This window comes from Thunnus maccoyii, chromosome 7 (assembly GCF_910596095.1).
Source record: "Thunnus maccoyii chromosome 7, fThuMac1.1, whole genome shotgun sequence".
Taxonomy (NCBI): domain Eukaryota; kingdom Metazoa; phylum Chordata; class Actinopteri; order Scombriformes; family Scombridae; genus Thunnus; species Thunnus maccoyii.
The window spans coordinates 24,519,741-24,542,059 of NC_056539.1; the positions used below are offsets into that span (position 1 = coordinate 24,519,741).

At 40.1% G+C, this 22,319-nt stretch overlaps 1 protein-coding gene and 1 long non-coding RNA gene across 7 annotated transcripts in view; one reads left to right on the forward strand and one right to left on the reverse strand.

Annotated features, from left to right (window-relative positions):
• pde4ba (phosphodiesterase 4B, cAMP-specific a) overlaps positions 1–22,319 on the forward strand; it is a 190,160-nt gene that overhangs the window by 152,996 nt on the left and 14,845 nt on the right. For 5 of the 6 annotated variants that reach the window (XM_042416305.1, XM_042416306.1, XM_042416307.1 and 2 more), the window contains one exon: positions 16,094–16,206. In XM_042416305.1, coding sequence (XP_042272239.1) covers positions 16,094–16,206 — 113 coding nt within the window. Of the gene's footprint in view, positions 1–16,093; positions 16,207–19,912; positions 20,653–22,319 lie in introns of those variants that run through there. The other variant, XM_042416310.1, reaches the window with a different exon arrangement.
• Positions 162–4,690, reverse strand: LOC121900210. Its single transcript, XR_006096928.1, has 4 exons — positions 3,750–4,690; positions 2,995–3,195; positions 1,198–1,305; positions 162–860 (listed from the first exon to the last, which is right to left on the reverse strand). It is a non-coding gene; the product is annotated as an uncharacterized LOC121900210 (long non-coding RNA).

Below are 22,319 nucleotides of genomic sequence, written 5' to 3' on the forward strand. Positions count from 1 at the left end.
GAAGTGATTTCCTATCAGTTGTGTACTTGCTCAGATTATGATTACACAGACATAAACTCAAGCCACTAAGTGAAACATAAATACTCATTTAGAAATAAGATGAATTTATGCTTGTTTAAGTTGATAAGTTCATTTGAAATGAGATGACATGTTGCCAAATTTTTTCCAAAATTGTCTTGGACCTGAAATGGCAGGTCCATACGTTTTCCAGCTTGTAAACAGACCTTCCAACAGTTTCTCTGTGTCCTCTTAATGAGATTCGTCGACTGAGCTCAAGGCCAACAAGAAACCCAAAGACCACAAGTATCAGTTCAGGTCAAGACTTTTATATAAACCAGATCTTGGAACAGTTATTGATTACATTCAACTTCCTGCCTTTGTTTGTACCTGCGCTGCAAGCCAACGAGTTAAGCTTTTTGTCAGAGAAAAACTGTTGTTGTTTAAGTATGGGCACCACATAAAACTAGAAGTCTGCACCAAAACTTATGAATGAACATTATGATTACTAAATTAATCAGATTCCTGATAAAAGTAGTTGTGATTTTGGGGTATTTGAGCCGCCTTATTTTACACTTCATTGTGTTTGATTTGTTAGCTACCTACCTGCAAAAAATACATTTTCACTACACTTTTTCTTTCAGTAGACTTCCATTTTTCTCACCCTTGTGAAAGTAAACCAAATTTTGGACTGTTTGTCGGTCTGTCTGCAGTCGTCCATGGTTCCAGCCAATTATGTCATCCTCAGTTATCCCACGATGTAAGTGATGATGTCATTCAAACGCAGGAAAACAATCCATTCACATCTGGTGTCAAGTGCAAACAGTCCTCTTCTTCAAGGGGCTTACTGAGCAGAAGCGTCTCTAGAAAGTTTGAAATTCAAACCCAAAGCCATAAAACATCCATATTGTTGTTAAGTATGGGTAATTTATACTTTTGCTTGTTTACATCTTCATTCTTGATTAATCTTTCAATTATTTTTATTTTCAAGTTAGTCTATAAATGTCAAAAAAGTGAAAAATACATCTTCAAATTGCTTGTTTTGTCCAACCAACAACAAAATCCAAAAATATTCATTTTACAATGACATAAAACAGAGAGATACTTTGCAAATGTTCACATTTGTGAAGTTGGAACCAGACATAATTTTTGCTTGAAAATACAGATGGGTGACAAAATTAAAGGAAAACCAGTACAGACCTGAATGCTTGACCCCTACAGTGAGGGGATCTGGTGGCTCTATTATGCTGTAGGGGGCATTTTGCTGCCATGGTTTGGGTCCACTTGTCCACTTAGAGGGAAGGGTCACTGCAAATCAATACAAAGTTATTCTGAGTGATCACCTTTATTTTATGATGAAACATTTCTATCCTGATGGGGGTGGTCTCTTCTAGGATGACAATGCCCCCATCCAGAGGGCACAAGGGGTCACTGAATGGTTTGATGAGTATGAAAAGGATGTGGCCTTCGCAGTCACCAGATCTCAAACCAATTGAACACCTATGGGAGATTTTGGACGTGTTAGACAGCGCTCTCCACCACCATCATCAAAACACCAAATGAGGGAATATGTTTTGGAAGAATGGTGTTCTTCCCTCCAGAAGAGCTCACAGACTTGTAGAATCAATGCCAAGGTGCATTGAAGCTGTTCTGGCAGCACATGGTGGCCCAAAACCTTACTAAGAGACTTTATGTTGGTTTTTCCTTGAATGTGTCATCCGTCTGTATACTTAAATGGTTATTTGATTAACAAAATGGTTGCAGATTAGTTCATTTTCAATAAGCTAATCAATTAATCGACTAATGTGTCAGCTCTAAATATATGTGTTTAAAAACTGCAGTGCATTTTTTCTGGTAGGAATGGCAGTGAAAATTATTCATACAGTTATGCCATCAACACGCACGTCACTTCCTCCACAAAATCAGTGTCAGTTCCCTCTTCAAGTAAAAGAGAATAGCTCTTCAAAGAAAGTGGTCTAATTTAATTTCAGTTTGGCTTCCCTCTTCCTTTTTCACTCAGAAACTGTATGAGTATGTGTATACAGATGAGTTAAAGTTTGAAAGGTCTTTTTTACTCTGCAAGGAAATGTGTAACGCATTTCTAAAGAGGTGTCAATCTGTCACTCGTCTTTGTGATGACTGAAGACCCCCGCAAATGATTACCATGTGGTTTTGTGCTAGTTCAGCTTGACATGATTCCACTCCAGTTGTTGTTTTGTTATTTTGTTTTACTGGAGTCGAATTCCACATCGGGTTTTAGCTGTGGCCTGCCACAGAGAGAGAGAGCAGGTTCAGAAAGCTGGAAGCATGCACTCTGCAAGTATTTGAATTATGCCATTGACGTCAGCACAGTCATAAAGTAGACGGCTGCCCTTCCCCTGAAGTATTCCCTTGCCAGCAGGCCTGTTCAGCTCTGCACAGATGGATTCAAACACTCTCTGCTTCACAGACAGGCCCTTTTGTTTGGGTATTTGGGAAGCTTTTGGACCACCACCACCACCACCCCCCCCCACCTCCAAAAAAAAAAGAAATCATCACCAGTACCGCACCCTCTTTGTGGAACAGGACAGAAAGCCATCTTCAAAATCAGCTCAACAATAACATATCCCACTTCAGTTAAAATCCTGATTGTTATCAACAAAGAGGAAAAACGGACAAATCATGATTCAGTTATAATTACTGTGCAGTAATGTGGTTGATTTTTTGGCAGAAGTAGGATCCAGATATCTTTGTTTTTTTTCTGAAACCACTGTTAGGCCATGAATGCCACATGCCTATTTAGTTGTTACTTGGAGGGGGGGGACTTCTATTTAATCTTGACTCAATCAGGAAGTTTCATTTAGCCAATATGGACAAACACAACCAATCTTGTTTTGTATGCTTACCAGTGCCAATAGCCTTTATTGGGTCAATTTGATTTTGTAGAGCCCTTATGTGGTCTGGGACGCGCACACAAACACATATGGACACAGACGCTGACACACGCACTATGCTTACCCATCATACGGAGGCATGCTGTTTGAGGTCATTTGAGGTTTGTCTCAGCTGGTCTTCATATGTTACTGGAGACACTGATCCTTCGTTGCACGCAAACCCCTTCGTCATAGAACCCCCAGTGCTTTTCCTCGCCCCGATCCTCAAGTCAGCTCTGTCCCCACCTGGACCAGACTGGCTTGGCTCCATTTCAAGGCCTACACACTAAATACGGTCAAGATAATGTTAATAAGACGGTCATGTTATTCTTGAAAAAATTTCAACGACAGCTGGAAAGTGTTGGGACCAAAATGATTTCTTACTTGGCCCCAATAAAATGTTATTCAGATATCAAAGCCAAGAAAGAGAAGAAGCATGACACATGAACCCAGCCTGTCAAGTTACATATCAGCCTACTGAGGCTGTTTACTTCCTCATTATTTGAAATAGAAAAGTGACCTGAGCCCCGATTTAGAAAGTTCATTGAAGCAGCTGCACCTTTCATATTTTCTAGGTTTACATTACAAAACTGAGTGCACCTGCAGAAAAAGTTGACATTGCATCATTGCAAAAGAGGTCAATGGGATTTTGTCAGTGGGGCTCAAAGCATTAAAAATGTGCATTCAAAGACATCAGCAACATCTCTCTCAATGAATAAGATGTGTTACTCAACAGCAACATCTCTTTCCATGAATAAGATGTTACACAATAATCCCTAGACGTCACTGTTAGTCTGGGTTGGTGACTGTTTTCATTATTACAAGTTAAATTCCACTTACCTCCATTGTGTCAGGGTGGATACAGGGATCTCAGAAGTGGACATCTTAAAACCTGGACAAAATAAAACCAAGCCTATCTGCATGTTTTTATAATTTGGGTGAACTGACCCTTTAAGTCACACTGGTTAGGGAGCATTGGCTAAATGCCTAGAAAGTATATGCAGTAAAGCAATCAAAATTGACCAAATTTCAATTTTTTTCATTAAAATTCAGTTTTACTCCGTTTGTGATCAAACTTTTTCCTCTGACTTCATAGAAAATGAGCCTTGTCCAGCAGCAGCAGCTGCATGCGGGTCCACTCTGTTTATGCAAAAGTTTTTCTGATGATTTTAGAAATCTCTCATCACTCCTGACATCAGATCCACCGCTGTACCAACAGTAAACCTTTGTAATTGTAACTCTAGACACTACTTTGAAAAAAAAAAAACCCAGCATCAACAGCGACAGAAGTTTGGCTTACTGGGGTCCGTGGCTCCTCTGATCCATGCTAATCAATCCGAGGGGCAAATGCCAGTCAGCGTGACAATGAGGCCCATTCAGCCCAGTCATTTCTGTTGCTCCCAATGTGGGAGTTCAGCTCAGGTAACACGGACAAAGCCTGGTCTGTTGCTGTGTGTTTGTGTTTATGTGTGTACACATGTATGTGTTTGAGTGTGTAAAAAAGCTGAGAGTAAGAGAGTCAGACACTGTGGTAAGAAGGAGCAAAAGAATATGTGAGAGTTTATGAGAGCGGGAGTCAAAACAGATGGAGAGAGTGAGGGAGTGTGCAGCTCAAGGACAGGACAGCGTTATACTCACAGGTCCTCCAAAAAGACTTGCTGATAGGACACACAAACAGTCTCGTTGACGTCTGTGCGTTTTATCAGAGAGAGAGCTGTAGAAACAAAACAAGATTTTTACACCAGAACATGATGACCAGTCAGATAGCAGCAAATACTGTATGTGAGACTCTGAGACAGACACTGCAGGCCTCAGTGAACCCTAAGGCCTGTGATGTCAGCTCGGTTTACTCACCTCCCACATGCATAAATCACTGTGTATCTCCCTGTATGTCAATAACATGCACATGTGAATCATGCAATAATATCCACAAAAAATAGGATATGGATATATTAGATATTTTCTTCAGTTCCACAAGATAAGCAGATCATTGTTAAAATTTGGCTTTACTGGCCTTTTTATGTATCAGCCCCATTTGGTAAAGATTAATATTGCAGAGGGGAGTACCATTTTGACAGTAAAATATTTGTCATATTCTGGATGGCATTTTAGCCATCGCCAAATTCTATTAGTCACATGAGTTTCTACAAATAATCACACAATTAAATTGTTCACAGAGTTGATTACATTTAATAACCTGTAATGCATTTTTTATGCACAAAAATTCAAAGATAGTATAAAATACAGGGTGTGTGTTTGGGATTGAAATCAATGGAGGATGCCAAAACATAGTCAAACACAGCATTTGGAACTAAAATTCAAACTGGGAGAAAAACATCACACCAGGCAGCCTTAAAATCACTGATGAGCACATGCAGTAATTCTGTCGAGTCACGCCACTTTCTGAGGAGAAATAAATCCTGTCTAAATGGGGCTTAGGAGGCACAGCCTCATGAGCTCCCGTACTGTCTCACCAACAAGAAACACCAATTTAAATAAAATTATCACAAAGTCAGAACAGTCAGTTTTCTCATTCCACCTGGATTTAGACAGTTGGATTAACACAGCAGAGCTTTTTCACTGTTATTCCAAGGATCCTGCAAGGTATCTGGTATCGCTATCCACCCTTTGGGAGTTGTTGCATGCTACTCAGATTTATAGCTTTCCCTGTTGGTTTCCCACTGTGTTCTATAGTAAATCAGACAGGAATGTGTACATGTGTATGTTATGGGGAGGACAGGGAACACTGTGTCCAAGCAGAGAGGGGGGAGAAGGTCCATTAGGGGTCTAACACACACACATACACGCACGCGCACATGTACACGCACGCACGCGCGCACGCACACACACACACACACACACACACACACACACACACACACACACACACACACAAATACACAAACACATAGTTGTTACATGTGAACTATTAAAAGCACTTTGTAAGAGGTTTTGTGGTCAGAACTGAGTTTATTATAGTATAAATACAAGCAGATCCCAAGTCGGGCTGGAAATCACATGGATGTGAATTTACATGTTTTTTTTTAAATGCAGTGTACTGTATGCCCCTTGAAAGAAAAACAGAAAGTGTAACAGCACCAAGACCACAGGCTTGCACATTAACGGTCTCACAAACATTTCCGGCTGCGTGTGTTCAAAAACACAATTTGCGTCATCACAATTTCAATTCATTTTCATTTTCAGATTCTTGCTTTTATTTATTGAACTTCTATTTCAAGGAGTAGTTCAACATATTGAAGACATGTGCTGTCTTCTCAAGACTGATGAAGAACAATTGTACTCTAAAAGTCCTCTAAAGCTCACTAATTGACATGTTGTATCTCATTTGTTTAATCTACACACTCGCAAAAATGTAAAATTATAATTTTTATAGTTTTTTTTGTCTGCGTACAGATTAAATAAAGGAAATACAACATGTTAGTGGGTTTTAGAGATGCTGGTAGGCATATTTCTTGAACTCTGGACAGAGCCAGGCTAGCTGTGCTTGTGCCTAACCTTACAGTCTTCAGGCTAAGCTAAAAGCCTCCTGGCTTTAGCTCCATACTTAATGCACATACATGAGAGTGATACTGATCATCTAACTCTCATCACGAAAACAAAACAAAGGAACATATTCCTTTTACCAGTTAAGTCCCATTGAGGTTGGAGATGTCTTTAGCTAAAGGGCCAGACTAAGATGGCAGCATAAAAAGTTGCAAACAAAAATTTTGAAAGTCAGCCAAATAGACTAAACTATAGAGTTGCAAAGAAAGAGGAGCTATTTTGGATGCCTCTAGTTCTGGAAGTAAAAATCCCATTCATTTTTCCCATAGACAACGTTTCGTGACTCACAGTTTGAACACTTCTAAAGATGAATAACTGCATGAGAAAATATTCTTCTTATTATATTCTGATTCTTTTGTAAAAAAAAGGAAGGTACAAGACTATTTACATAAAAATTTGAATAGAAGTTAACTATGACTCCCGAGGTGCATTTCAGCAAGAAACAGACAATCACTTAGCTTAGAATTTGCTCACATGTACCTCTAACATTGGACAGAAGCTAACAATTACAGCGTTGAGAAAACTGATTTTACAATCTACAGAGTGAATCAGTTAACTTTGAATTTCTAGGTTACTTTTGGGTGAATTCAGCAACTATGGCTGTTACTTACTACTTCAGCGATGAAGAGTATTGAATACATTACGCTCTGATTTGCACCCATGGCTTCTTCTTCATAGTAATGGTGACCGGGGCTCATGGGTATTGTAATATTCTTAGCTGTCCAAAGCGAAGGTAAAATTATTTAAACTGGTGGTCATAATATAAGCCAGTGGTTCTCAAAGTGGGGTCAGAGGACCCTCAGGGGTCCTTGATGGGGTTCAAGTGGTTCCCCAGCAAAAAGGAGAATCATTTATTTTCACTATAGTTCCATCCATAAGTAACACAATGACAGAATGTATACCTTTTTGGATTTCATACACTTTTTGTAATAAAACATGTAAAAGCAAAAGTCTTATCAGATGGGGGACCCTGGGACAAAATCTTATCAAATGGTCCGTGGTCTAATTTGTGTCGGTTTAGGGGTCCTTGATGTGAAAAAGTTTGAGGACCACTGAAATGGGAATACAGAATGGGGAAAAACACTTCCAGAACCAGCAGCCCCTCCAACCACGCAACTTTATACTAAAACAGACAGCCATACTGAAAAGATTGAAAAGAGCTAAAAGCAGGCATAATAACCAAATCATGTCATTTAAAGACTATTCTAAATGGCTGCAGGAGAAAACATGAAAGCATTGTTTCTCATCTCTCTGTGTATCAAGGACAGGCAGCAAATATACAAACTTGTAGCTTTGAGATGACAGAGACAAGTATGAAGACACAGCCTATTACTGTAGGCCTATGCCTATGCCACTGGATAAATGAGCATTCTTAATCTGTGAGTCAGCATCCAGAGTGTGTCACAGAGCTGTTTCTGGGGGGTCACCACATGAAAAAGACACCAGTATGTTTTACCGATAATGATTCCCAGAGTGATAAATTTACCAATTATGGGCCCATTGAAGCTTTGTTGCCAATTCATAAGTGGTGAACCATGTGTAAATCCTCCATTTCACCAGAATGCCCAGTTATTATTTCTCTCCCTTGTACATTATTCACAACAAAATCTTAATTCCATGTATTGGGATATTATTTGTATTCTGCATCCCTGTAATTCATATAAATGAACTCTTAATAAAACTCAGATTCATGATGTCATTTTGTCACTTCTTCAAAACCCAGCTTAAAGAAATGTTTCAATCAACAAACACTGCAGGGCCATATAGCATGCTTGTAAACCACAAACCCTACCACCACCCTTCTTTCCTCTTTTCACAGTTCTTGTCAGTGATGGATTTTGCAACGTTGTGCATGTGAAGTCATAATTCGGCCCGTAAGAAGTGGAGAAGCAGCGCTACAACAGCCCTCTGCCTCACCATACCATCTCTGGTCTTTGTTAGGAAGTGTTGTGTAACCACACGGTTTCAGATCAACTTGTTTTCTGTTTCTTGTAAAGCAAGAGATGCCACTAAAGAATGGCTCTCCCTCTCTTGCTCTCATTCAGGAATCACTGCCAATTGGCCCACGTCACTTTGGTTTCTTTTTATGTGTGTGTGGTCTGTTTATGCTGGTTCACTGGAAATGGCACGTCACCCTTCAAAACCTACACGTTTACATGATGTCAATAAATTAAAGGACATAGATTAGTATGAGAGGGCTGCTGAGCTGTCAGCCTGTGTGTGTGTGTGTCAACGCCTGTAAGTCAACTTGGCTGATGATTAAACTACCCTGATGCCATATAGATCTTGGCAGCTGATAATGAGCTGCAGCCCCTAAACTCTGTTGCATCTACCATCACATCACGGGCAGGAAACTGACTCTATCCCCATGAGAGGATGACAGATGCAGCTGTCTCACGCTCACACACAAACACATATTTAAACACGTAGAGCCTTTCTGGTGTGACGTTTTGTGGGCAAACTTGTCCTTAAATGACCCGATATGCTGTATACATAAAAAGCTTTGGGTGTGCGTGCACCTGCTTCAAAGAAGACAAGAAGTCTCCCATAAAATCTGGTGTCAATAGATTCAACAGATTTTTGGGAGAGAAGGGAGCAAGAATGCAGGAAAAATAGAGTTGAAAAATTGGCAATTCAATAGAGGACATGAAGAAAATCCGGAAAATATAATCATATATAAACTGAAAAATTATTCTTCTCTCAGTGATAAATATAAGATACCATTCCTCATTGGATAAAAAACTAAAACGCATCACTGTAACAGAAAAATACGTGTTATCTTGGAATACCCTGAGAGACAATCATAGGAAAAACAATTAATGAATTGCGGATAGACATAATGACAGGAACACTTGTATAATGATCTCAGTACAGTTCATTCAACTGATTTTGAAGGCTTTAGATTGTGTTCTTGTTTTGGATTTTATTACATATATTACAATGTGTTCTCGTTATTCTGAATGTTGTACCTCTTTATGTATGTTTTGTATTCACTAAAAAACTCCCGACGTGTTTCAGTTTTATTACTGAAATCTTTCAGATAAACAAATCATCTTAAAATGTCCACAGTGTTAGTTTTTGGCCTGTTTTATCTTTTGCTGTTAATGATGTTAGTCAGTGTAGAAAATACCCTTCCTGCCATGCCAGTGAAGCTAACTGAAGTGAACTCAACATTTAATTGAAAAAGAGAGAGAGAGCTGACCTCATATCCCTCCTAACCCTCCCTGCCTCTGCAGCCTGTTGGCTCTGCCTCCCTCACTTGGAAAGTACATGTTTGTGTGAGCGCAGTGATGAGACATTACAGTTGATGTATGTGTACGTTTTCTGACTGGATTGTACATGTGTTTCTGTGTGTATTTTCCTGTCTGCCCCTGTGGGACAGTCACTGTAGGTCTGAGTGCTGATCAGAAAGGTCCTTGTGTCGGGGTGGAGGCGGTGGAAATCCCCTCTTACATCGCAGTGTTAGTGTATGTGTGTGTGTGTGTGTGTGCGCCTGTATTTGGCCTTTGAATGCTTTTTCCCTTGGTCCATCTAAGGCCATGACTGTACATAGTGCAGGCTGCTGTAACTGAAGTAATTACTTGTGTGCAGCAAACATGCATGCTTCATCTCCTCAAACAAGTGAGAATATGAAGGCATGTATTTGTTGGGACTCATTAGGGATTTTGTGTGTGTGTTATGTGATTCCCAAATACCCTTTGTTTTTTATAAGCAGAAAAATAAGATTTTTATTTGCAGCAAGTGTCACAAAATCTATCACTTAAAGCAGAAAAGCAAAGAAAAAAGCCATCTGCCTCTGGAATACAAAGTTGTAAGTTATAAAAAATAATGATATGTTGGGGTTTTATAAAAAATGAAAACTAGTTAAATGGGTCAAAAAAATAAAAAAAAATCATAAAAAAGCATGGCAGAAATCCTTTATTGTAGGCTTTATTTTTTGCAAGGAAAGCTTGTTTTTAATCTCCCTTTACAAGTATTTCTGTTGTTTCAGTAATCTTGTTTCTACCACTCCATCAGGTCTCACCCTTTGACCATGCGGATGTTTAACTATTATTGGAATCCAGGTTCAAATGGACTACATTAGCTTGTTGCATTATGTTATGTCCACCTCAGTTGCTAATTCTGCCTTTAGATAAAGAAATATACTGTATTGTCACATTGTCATTGCATTATACCAGATTTCAGCATCATTATGGGTTAACTGTGGTGCAGTGGAAAAACAAGTTTGTGTCTTATGATGGTTTTAGTTGACTGATCTGTCAGATGCAGGGTATAAACAAGGGTTGGGTTCGCTTTACTTTCAATTAATTTACATCACATTTTCCTATTATGTGTGCTATTAAAAGCACTTGGCGCTAGATTAGAAGGTTGCTAACAGTACTGAGAAATAACTGAGAATCAATATTAAATGGTTTGTACATAAATTTCAGTTTTTCATTTGACTAGTGGTAAATTGGGTCCCGCACTAGAGTGAAGATTGGTATTGTTTTTGCTTGCCAGCGGGGCAAGGATCAGAGTAAAACTGTTATACAAGCGTTATAGTTCAGTGGATCTGGCACCTGCCTAGAAGATGGATTTAGTATGTGGGGACCCACAAGAAGTTGGCCTCATGACCAGTTCTAGGTGCTGACTCACTAAACCAGATTTTAAGGCTTTCTACCGATTTCTGTGTTTTTGAAATCCAAGTCAAGAAAGTGGTCAAGAGCTGAAACCATCAATCCAGCGCTCCAGCTTTCCCCCTGATGCCGCCTCACTACCACACACACATATACACATCTGTATTAGTGCAGATGTGAGCACTTCAACATGGTAGCAGTCTGATCTGGTCCAGGTATGGCTTCAAGTTGGCACTGCTAGCACTCAATCGGCAAGGGCAAAGATGAACATTGGCCGAGATGAGGCTATATCTTCCTCCACAGTAGTGAATCTTTTCCCTTTCAGTCCCAATTTTAGTTTCACCAAGCTGTAGGCAAATGCTATCTAGCGGCAAATCCGATAACCACACCCTCCTCCCGTGCTATTGATGGCTGCCAGGAAGTTTTGGGGTCCCCCCTTGTAGATGGTGCTGTGGCAACCAGATCTGAACCACCCATGGCTGGACCCATCAGCCTCAGCAGTTGTTATTACAGCAAAGATTCCAGCTGGAGGTGTGAAATGAGAACATAGAATCCATAAGTGGACTGAACTTCTGAACTTATCAAGTTTCTATAATGCATTACCTTTAGCTGCAGTTCTTCATCAGCAGAACACACTACACAATTTTAAGCTTGTGACTGGATGAAGTTGCTGTAGACTTATTTTCTGAGGTTTTTTGTACACCGTTTGTACTTTTTTAACAAAGAACCAGATATTTTCTAATGCCATTGAGCGTCTTGATTTTTCAGCCAGGAGAGTTTCAAGATCAGCCAAGTGCACCAACTGCCCAGTAACTAACATTGCCAATGCTAAAAAAAAATGAACAGGACCTCTACTGGAATGCTGGACTTCCCATATAAAATTTTAGTAAATATTTCAATAAATTAATAATTCTATTTTCCTCTAAAATCCTGATATTTCTATATTCTGATATCATAAGTAAAAGCGACACTACTATTCACACAGAAAGTACAGACCATCAAATTGGTTAGAATTACTACTATCACTACACAGACTAAAGATAAGGTTTTTTAATCTGACTAGAACAACAGTAAGACCATTAACTTATCCATAGCCAAGACCACTAGTATGTTTCTTGTCTGAGTTGAGTTTAAAAGTTCGAATTAGAAAAGTGTTACAGGGGAAAATGTCCTTCTCAGTGCTCTTCAAAAACACAAACCACCTCAGAAGTGTTGGGAATACTGTGAAGAAACATTTTGCCGTTTCAACATCAAACGCTTGTGGAGTTAAACTAAATACACACACACACACACACACACACACTCCATCTCTTTCTCTCACTGGCCTCATCAGAGTGAGGGAAGGCTGTGGGCAGAGAGCCAGGTGCCTCTCATGTTTGGGAGAGCAAACAGGCTCATGTCTTTGATGGTGAGGAGATCAGAGCCACGGACACATTCTACGTGGCCACGCTAAGGTCGCCGCAGTGCACACCCTGCTGCCATGTTGTGCTCCGCAGCTAGGAGACCTGGAGTATACACAATACAGGGGCAGCAGACAAGTGTGCGTGCGTTTGTTTATGTGTGTGTGTTAGTCCAAGCCCACCAGCTACCTCATCACACACCACTTCTGCTTTCCAACACAGACTCACTCCAACCTTGACATACAGCTGTAGTCTGAATAACACAGCTACACCACAGGAACAGGGTTTGAATATTGATTCTTAGATCACGCAAGAATATTTCAGTGATGGCTTCAACATACTCCGTCTCATTTTTAAAAAAAATGTTTCTACTCATAAACACTCAGTTTAATTTGAATTTTAAAGGAAAAAGTCTGTTACTAAAATGATTAAGGAGGAACAATACTAATAATCATGCTGGGTGGAATATGAAAAAACATGGAAAAATAAAAGTGCATAATTTCCCTACAGATACAGTAGGCGTATTGGAGAGTTAGAATTGAAAGATGTTTGTTTACATTGGTCTTTTATTAGAAATAGGCTTTATTTGCTCTTTAACTATTTGTAGCCATGCTAGCAGAATGGCAATGTAAGTCAGTCAGTCTGTCACTTTAGTCCAAAGATTTGGCAACTTTTGAGACCCCCCTCTTTTTTTTCTCCAAAAACTGGCCAGAGACAAGTCTAGTTGAGGCAGACTTTAACTCCTCTCTGTAGAGGAAGTCACCAATACTTCTCAGTAAATGTGCACCAAGTCACCAATATTTCTCAGTAAATGTGCACCAAGTCACCAATATTTCTCAGTAAATGTGCGCAAATGTGGCTGTGGCTTTCTAGACTGACTCTGTTCAGTGGGTGTGGCCGAACGGCTGCACATTCAGTCCGACAGCCAGTGATGAGAATGAGCTGTGAATGTGTGTACCTCATGACCAATCACTGATTCCCCTTGTTGACCAGGGAACTTCTTCGTTTTTATTCTAGCAAGCAAGCGAGCAAAGTTTATTTATATTGCACCTTTCACAAACACCAGTTACAAAGTGCTTCACACTCAAAGAAATAAAATAAAATAATAAAAAAACAAAGATACCAGATAAAATATACAAGGAGAGCAGATAAAATGGACAAAATAAGATAAAATAGCCCAAACTACCCAAATGCCTGTCTGAACAAATCTGTTTTTAGCTGCTTTTTAAAAGAGTTTACATTATCCAAGGACCTTAAGCTTGTTGGAAGACTATTCCAAAGCATAGGGGGCTGTTGACTGGAAAGCACGATCCTCTTGGGTCTTAAAATGTGTACGAGGTACACTTAGAAAGCCCTGGGTGGAGGATCTAAGAGCTTGACTAGTGGTGTAGGGGTGCAGAAGGTCAGTAATGTACTGAAGAGCCTGGCCATGTAGGGCTCTATAAGTGAGCACCAAAATTTTAAAATGAATTCTAAAATTTACTGGAAGCCAGTGCAAAGAGATTAAAATAGGAGTTATATGTGACCATCTGTTGGATTTTGTTAAAAGCCTAGCAGCAGTGTTTTGGACAGTGTAGGTGGTGTATGGAAGATTTATGTGAGGTAAAAAGAGAGTTACAGTAGTTCAAGCGTGATGAGATAAAAGCATGTATTAACATCTCCATTTCAATTCTTGATACCACAGACCGGAGTTTGGCTATGTTTCTCAGATGAAAGAAACATGATCGAGTTAGTATCTTAACATGCGCTTCAAAACTCATTGATCGGTCGAAAATTACACCAAGATCTCGCAGGCAAGACCGGGAAGATGAAGATAAGGCACCGAGGTTCTGCCTGATTGATGACTGAAGATTATCAGGGCCAAAGATCAGGACTTCAGTTTTGTCTGCATTTAACAGCAGAATATTGTTTGCCATCCAATTCCTAATTGTGTTTAAACAGTTGTTAAGTACAGAGAGTTTGTGAAGCTCATTAGGTTTAAATGAAAAGAACAACTGGATGTCGTCAGCATACATATGGTAGTTGTACTTGAAGCTGCTGATGATCTGTCCCAGTGGCAGCATGGGTCCCAAGATTGATCCCTGGGGGACAAAGCTGCAGTGTCCGACACAAATTCACCTACAGAGACTGACAAAGATCTATCTGTGAGATATGAGGAGAACCACTCCAATGCAGTCCCAGAAATGTCCACCAGGTGATTTAGCCTGTGGATTAGAATGTGATGGTCCACAGTATCGAACTGCGGAACTAAGGTCCAATATTATTCTAAATGATTTAACTTGACTATTATATGTTAAACTAAGATGATAAACATGGTAAACATTGCAAGCATGCTAGCATGCTGATGTTAGCATTTAGTTTTCCTTTTTCCTGATTTTTTTTCTTTTAAATCTCAGTTATAATTGTAGAGCATGATGTCAAACATTTTGTCACATTCATTCAATTTGATTTACAATAAGACTGAACTTTTTTTCATGTTCTACCTTTGTTGCACTAGAAGCACTTTGTGCAGCATTTTTGCAAGAAAGGTGCTACACAACCACTGCAGCCTAGTTGCAATTTATTTGAACTAGTATTCAATAACTAATATAGTATATGACATTTGTAATAGACCTACAATTGATTTAAATATTGCATTAAAATGATCAATTGTATTTTTAAACAAAAGACAGAAAATCTGCAAATAATATTACCAAAGCAAACACATCCTGGCTGTACGGAAATATTGTTCAGTTCTGGTGAAATTAATAGAAGCAGCCAGTTCCTGTAATTTTGTGTCCGTGTTATATTTTCGCCTGCACTTGTGGTTAAACCTTCAGCCACATGTTCCTGTACAGCAACTGTAATCATTTTCGCACATGGACAAAATAAAACCTGCCTCTTTGTTATGTGTGGCCCCATAGACCCATTACCAAGTTTGTTTCTCAACCACTGGTTCAAAAAAAACAGTAATGGTGTCTGTTGGATCCTCTTATCTAGCCATTGTAAATAAGCAGACATTATCAGGCTAATTAAATAATGATGATCGACCAAAATTAGGCAATGAAATTTAAGTCAGCCACTAGATCAGTGTTATAACAAAATTTTATTTGGCAGGATGAAATATGTGTTTTTTTGCAGGTTTAAAGGTATCAGTTTGCTTCCTGTGAGAAGGGGCAATGTTTGTATGTATGTGCGTGTGTGTGTTTGTGTGTAGCAAAGGTGGTTGGTGGGGTGGGGGGGTATCTGGTTTCCTGTTTGGGGCTGGGGGGTGTGACTTCATGTAAATGAGCTGAGGGCTGCCAGAAGGAGGGGGGTGGGGCACATATGCACAGAGAAAAAAGTTGAGTGTGTGACAGAAGGAGTTCAGGTCCTTCCTTTCCTCCGCCCTACTCTACTCTGCTGACAGCTGCGAGTCTTTCTAGCTTGCCACTACTACTCCTCCTCATGATGAAGGAGCGCTGCAGCCAGGTGCCACCTCTCGCGATTCCCCCTCCTCAGCAGCAGGCGCCCCGAGCAGGACCTGTGGGTGGATGTTGCCGGGGAATGGCTGGGCAGTGCACGGGCTGCATGTGTGCCGTCTGCTCTGACTGTGTGTCTCTGTGTGCCGGCTGCTTGTTGACAGATGAAGCGTACCAGAAGCTGGCCATGGAGACGATGGAGGAGTTGGACTGGTGTCTGGACCAGCTGGAGACGATCCAGACCTACCGCTCTGTCAGTGACATGGCCTCCAACAAGGTAGGACAGGCTGTATCTTATATTCTTCTGTTTTTATTTTTCAAATTCTGAAAATGTTGAGGGGTAAAAGGCTTATATTGCCTTTACTTCTATTTCAATCATTTCAATTTTGTCAAGGTATGGACTATTTATCACTGCAAGTGTTTACATAGAAATGGCTCTCCTCTTTGAGGGAACCCTCAAATTTGAGCAGCAAAGGACTCTGCTAGGAGAACTAATCCTTCACCATAATAAACACTACAGAATACAGAATCCAGAGATACTGTAGCTGTAAACATACATGAACTTATTATGACCTTAGCAAAGTCAACAGTATTAAAAGCTGGAGCATGTAAGGAGGAGGAGGTTGAGGTGTTAGAGGGGCCTGCAGCAGCATGCAGTGTTGGCATGAGCGCTGTCAGGTTATAAAGGCTGCCCTGTAAACTTGTATGAATATGACTGGATGTTACTCATCAGCTGATTTTTTTCTTTCTTTGTGCAAATTATTGTCTGACATAAGGAAGAGTTTTTGCCTTCTGACCTGCTCTGGCCCTCTTTTCATCTTTTCCTGTCCTGTTCACTGTCCACTGGTTATTCTGCATCTTCTGCACCATTGATTGTAGGCTATGTGATGTGCACCGAGGTTCAGTTCCTGGTTCTTTATATAAGTAATCCCTTGACTTTATTACTCATTGACAGTGCATGATGCAGAGCAATATTTGTCTGTGTCTTTTAGGTTGTTGTTATTAGCAGAACTTGTCGCTTGATTGATTCATCTGTCTTTGTAGTGCAACTTCTTATCTGTATCTCAGAATTAATGAGTAGCATTCATTAAAGTGAGTAAAATCCTAACAATTTTTATCATTGTAATCATCATTATCACTACCATTATAAGTAGCAGTAGTAGTTATAATTTGGTGACTGGGCCTAAAGGGCCAGCAGCCAATTATTTATGCATAAAAATGTGTCCTCCCATTTCTTTTTGTAGAATGGTCCAGTCTCATTCAGTACAATACTGACTACTTTGTGGGAACATTTTTTCTAACAGTGGGGCTGTAACTGCTGTTTGAATTAGGTGTGGATGCTACAACACTACGACTTTCACAAGGCCCACCTAAACAGAAACTGTTTCTGATGAATATTTGTCCATATAGTTTTTCCCTTGATTAAAAAACCCCTTCATATCAGGATTATTTGTTACAAATTTAACTCTGCAGTAAGATGGTCTGGTGTCTCTGTGGCTTGATGTGGCCCTCTTTTCATCTGTACTGTCCACTGGTTATTCTATTTCTTCTGTGTCACTGATTGTGTGTGATGTGCACCAAGTTTCAACTTCCTGGTTCTTATATAAAGAACCTGGAAGCTGAAAGAGCATGAAACCAAGCAATATTTAGCTACACCTTTTAGATATAGTGCTCCTGATTTCTACAGATGTCTATGTCATGATGGTGATCAATGGTGAAAATGCTTTTAGGGTCACAGGGACTTTTTTGTTACAGTGCCACAGTTGGCCACTGGGGCAAACTGGCAGCAAGGCTTCCTCCCTGCGCTATATCCAACTCGTATACCATCCATGGGCTATATCAGTAACTTCAGTTCTGTAACATGTGTGACTCTTGATGTTCAGCCATCTTTGTTGTAGCCTTATGCTTCTGTAAAGGGTGACAACTTACAGTTGCACCTTGCTGGTTGGCTCAAAGCCTTCAATACTTATTAATTGTTTTGGGTTCCGTTTTTGCTTGTGGCAGTGAAACCCCAGAAAGCTGATGCATGGCCTGAGTGGCAGCTGTGTGTTAGAGAGACTGAAAACCGATTATCAAGTGAGCCAAGAGGAAAAGCTTGTTATTTCTCATAAAACTGGACAACAGGATGCAAGGGATCCCGCAGTGGGTCAAACACAATAAACTAGAGAGGAAGAGAGAGAACATTTGTGTGTGTGTGTGTGTGCAGGACGGGAGGGGGGGATCCATACGGACCCCTGGGCAGAGTGACTCTCTCTTCCTGTCTCCTTCCTGATCCCCCACGCTCTCTCTCTCTCTCCAGACGACAATAGACATCCCATTATGCCCGTTTGCATGGTTAATGGTTGTGTTTATTTATCTCATTGCAGTCATCTGAATACATCACACAGTCAGTTTAGTCACATGAGGACTGTTGAATCATTTTAAACAAGGCTACAGGACGACAGAGTCACACAGGAGATACGAGAAACTGTCGATATATCCTTAGTGCTGGAGTGGAGAAAGGACACTGTGTCACTGTGTCCATTACAGCAGAATGAAACCAGGATTTCACAACACTCTTAGCTACATTCAGAAACATGGTAAACCTGCTGGTTTATATCAACCCTCATTTGTGGACTTGTGGATTGAATTAGTCTTATCTCACGACTGTAATTTTAGCACTTTTGCAATCACAGAACATTTGGCTGGTTTGAGCCAGGATAAGTTCTGCAGCTGATGATTGATTTCCGGAGCCTTCTGCTTTGTGAAATTCCAAAATATCCTAACTACGGCATAACGAAGGGGCAGTTCTATCAAATATTCCCAGAAAATACTTGCAGTAACCCTCCAGATGCCAAGATGATCAGACTGTAACAGAACATGAAAGTTGACAATAGTTTCACGATAGCAGACAGGTTTTACACGGACAGATGGTGCCATATTTGTTTATATGTTTTGCTTTTAGTTATTAGAATATCTCAAACTTTTAAGAAATATGTAAATTATTTTTTTAATTCCATCAGAAACAAGAATTACTGTGAGGAAAAATCAAGAGTTTTGTTCTTACGTGATCAACAGTCTCATTTCAGGTGACACAATGGGTTTATTGTGTGTTATGACCCTTTCTCATTGGTGTCACTTTGGCGGGTGTATGACTGTGTCTTGACACATAAACATCTGTGGACAAGATACTGATCAGGAACATGTCTATCTCGCATGCTTGCACTTTGTATGTGTGTGTGTGTATTTGAGTGTGTACTCTATTTAGCTGTGTACCTATATTAATAGCATAATCCCATTGAAGTCCAAGCAGTTTTTTTCCTAGACTAGCCTTGTTTTTACTGTAAACTAAAACGTTATACAACTGCTTCTCCTTTGTCATGTGGGACATAACACCTGACCTGGTTTTATTAACAAGAACATGCCGGTCAGCTAATGTGACCCCTACTGTAACTACCTGCTGTATTTAGGATGGAAAAACTGTTATTCAAGCTGTATGAAACCTGAGTACGAGGGAGGTGAAATGCAAGTAGCTGCTGCTTTACTGTATCTCCAAGGTGAAGTGCAGGGGGGCTGTCACTGCAGAGGACCTACAGTATGTAAATGTCCTCTGTTATGTATGGCTGACTGAGATGGGTCAAGGCCTGTTGTGAGTTGGAATACTCCTCCGTGTCAAGGATGTAGACCTTCAACTAGCAATGAGTCGAGTAATTGATTAGTAAATTGACAGAGAATTCACTGTCAATTATGATCATTGTATTAGACAAAAATTATAACTTTTCATACATGACTTTTTTTTTTTTGCTCTTTTCTGTTTTGTAACATTTCAAATTGAATATCTTTGGATTTTTGACTGTTCACTGGACAGAACAAACTATGTGAAGGAGCCAGCTGTAATCTATGTTTTGCCCTAGGTTAGATCTAAAACTCTCCCACTAACTTCATGTCCTCCAGTATTTTTATTTTTATCCAAATCTGCGCCACAAATATACATTACAATACAATTACAAAACGTATAAGGCTGTCAAATGCAGATTTTTATTCGCCTGTTTCTTGCATTATTATAGTTTGCACTCTTACAGTAGGTAGTGACGTTTTCTCTGGATTCTGGAGTCTTGTGTACATCCAGTTACCAAAGTTTTGTAAACTGCAGGACTGACTGAAAGCCGGTGTCTAGCCATCAAACTTTCACCTTAATAGATTTTAACTCTCAGGGAAAGAAAAAAAACAACAACACTCAGCTAACATTCATAGGTGAGGCTCATGGAAATCCACTGTGTTCCTCAAAACAGGAAGTGTTCTAGTCATCTGAATGATCGGTGCGATATTGACAGTGTAAACCTCATAGCTGTGAGTGCCGGCTGCAGGAGTAGCAAACAGCCAGATAGAAGAGCAAGAGGTTAGAGGCGGGACTACCCCCATGAGGGAGTGTGGATGAGGCAGAGGTCTCTCTCTCTCTCTCTCACACACACACACAAACTCAGTCACTGTTCCACATACACAGGGTGTGAGGTAAAGCCTAGTCAGACCTTGCAGTTCAAAGTGAGTCACTAGAGCTGTGGCGTTTCCCGGCGTCAGAGAGCAGAGGCTTGGTCCTTTTACTCAAGCTGTAGTCAGACTGAGACAGACACTTTAACGGACGGCAGCACCCGCTCTTGCTCTGCACTCTACACACAGCAACATGGGAGCCTGCTGCTTTGACAAGAAAGAGAGGAAATTAGGGAAACTAAATGGTTGGAGAAAGGTGAGTTTTCATGTATTTCTCTGCTATTACATGAGTTTTTAATCTTGTTTGCTGTTTTTGGAGGGGTATTTTATTGGAGTGTAAGATTCTGTCTCGTGTGGACTTGTGTGCTGAACTTTCGTGGCTTGCTTGACGTGATGTAAATTTCATACACTGTAGTTACAGTCTTTTTAGACACAAAGTTTCAGTAGATCAGTTTTGTCTTTTGATCCTTGGTGTTGTTTAAAGTGGTCATCTTACGAGGGCTTCAAATATCTCGCAGCCGTGGATGCTGAATGCGTGCTTTTAGGTTTCCTTCAATTTCAAAGTATGTTTTGTGTAAACAGTGTAGCTCTTTATTGCATGTTACTGAGGTGTATATTTAAATGTTGAAGTGAAGTGCTTTTAATTATTTGTCTATTTCTTAAAACTTACACATATTTTCAGAGGTTCATGCAGAAGGAAGCAGTGGTGCATGCATTCGGCTTTAGGGAACCTTCATGCATCCTTCCATGTGATGCTAAAAACACTAATTCACAGATTTGTGGCTTTATTAGACACTGAGAAACTTCTCTTCAAGCATGGACCCAAAGATCTGTTAAATTCAGTGCTGATCACAGCTACTTAAACTTCTCGCTCAGGGTGTTGAGATCAAGGAAAAGATGTGGGCTCTCTGGAGATTATTAATTGTAGATGCTGTAGTGCGTCAAACCAGTTCCCTTCCAAGTTATTAAGTGACTTATTGTAATGTATGGGTGACAGAAGGTACTCAGTGGAACTGTGTAGCTATTGCTTGAAAATGGGTGAGTGGAGCAAAAAAGCATCTTAGTAAAAATTAGCTTGAGTGCTTTTCTTTTTGTGGTCTCTACAAGAGTCTGGTGGTGTTGAGTTAATAAGCAAAATGACAAAGAATTTAAGTCACCTGAGGGCCAGGCAGGTGATAAGTGGTGTTTCTAAGCATAGTACCAAAGCCTGGAGTCTTTTTCTAACTGAGGCTGAACACTCAGGTCATCTGGGGAGAAAAAACTTGCCATGTGGTTATGTGCTGTTCAGTGTTTGCTTTATTCTAACAGGGGCTGATGGGAGAAAAGTAAATCTTTCTGATTTCTTGTCCATAAAAATTAGAGCAATATTGCATTACTTTTGTTAATATGAGCATTCCTTTTTTTCTGGGTGTAATTCTGTCAGTGTGTATTTTACATGGGGGGGCTTCCTGCTTTCAAAACAACTAGAGCTCAAGTACGCAGTCTTGCAGCCTGTTAACTGTTCAACTCCAGCCAAAAATTGTTTTGTAGACCACATCTGACTCTACTGAGGGCTTGGACAGTTGGGAGTGATGGGGATGATTCATTCAGCTGAGAAATTACTTTTATCTCTCCCTGTTTTTTAAACTCCTGGTTTATAGCTGACCACTTTTTTCAATACATATCACTGTATAGGTTCAGAGACAGATGAATCCACTCTTTCTCATACAGACGCACACTGGCATGCATGAGTGAGTCAGAGGAAGTGAGAGGTAGTCAGGCTCTTTCTCAGTTGTCTATACATTTACCCAACATACGTACAGTTCATATGTGGGCAGGTTCCCTGATCTTTACAGAGTTCAGTCTGCTACAGTATTGCGTCAAGTTTGTAGTTTATCTCCCCCTTGCTAGAGCACCACTGAAGATTTACTGGTAAAAAAGATA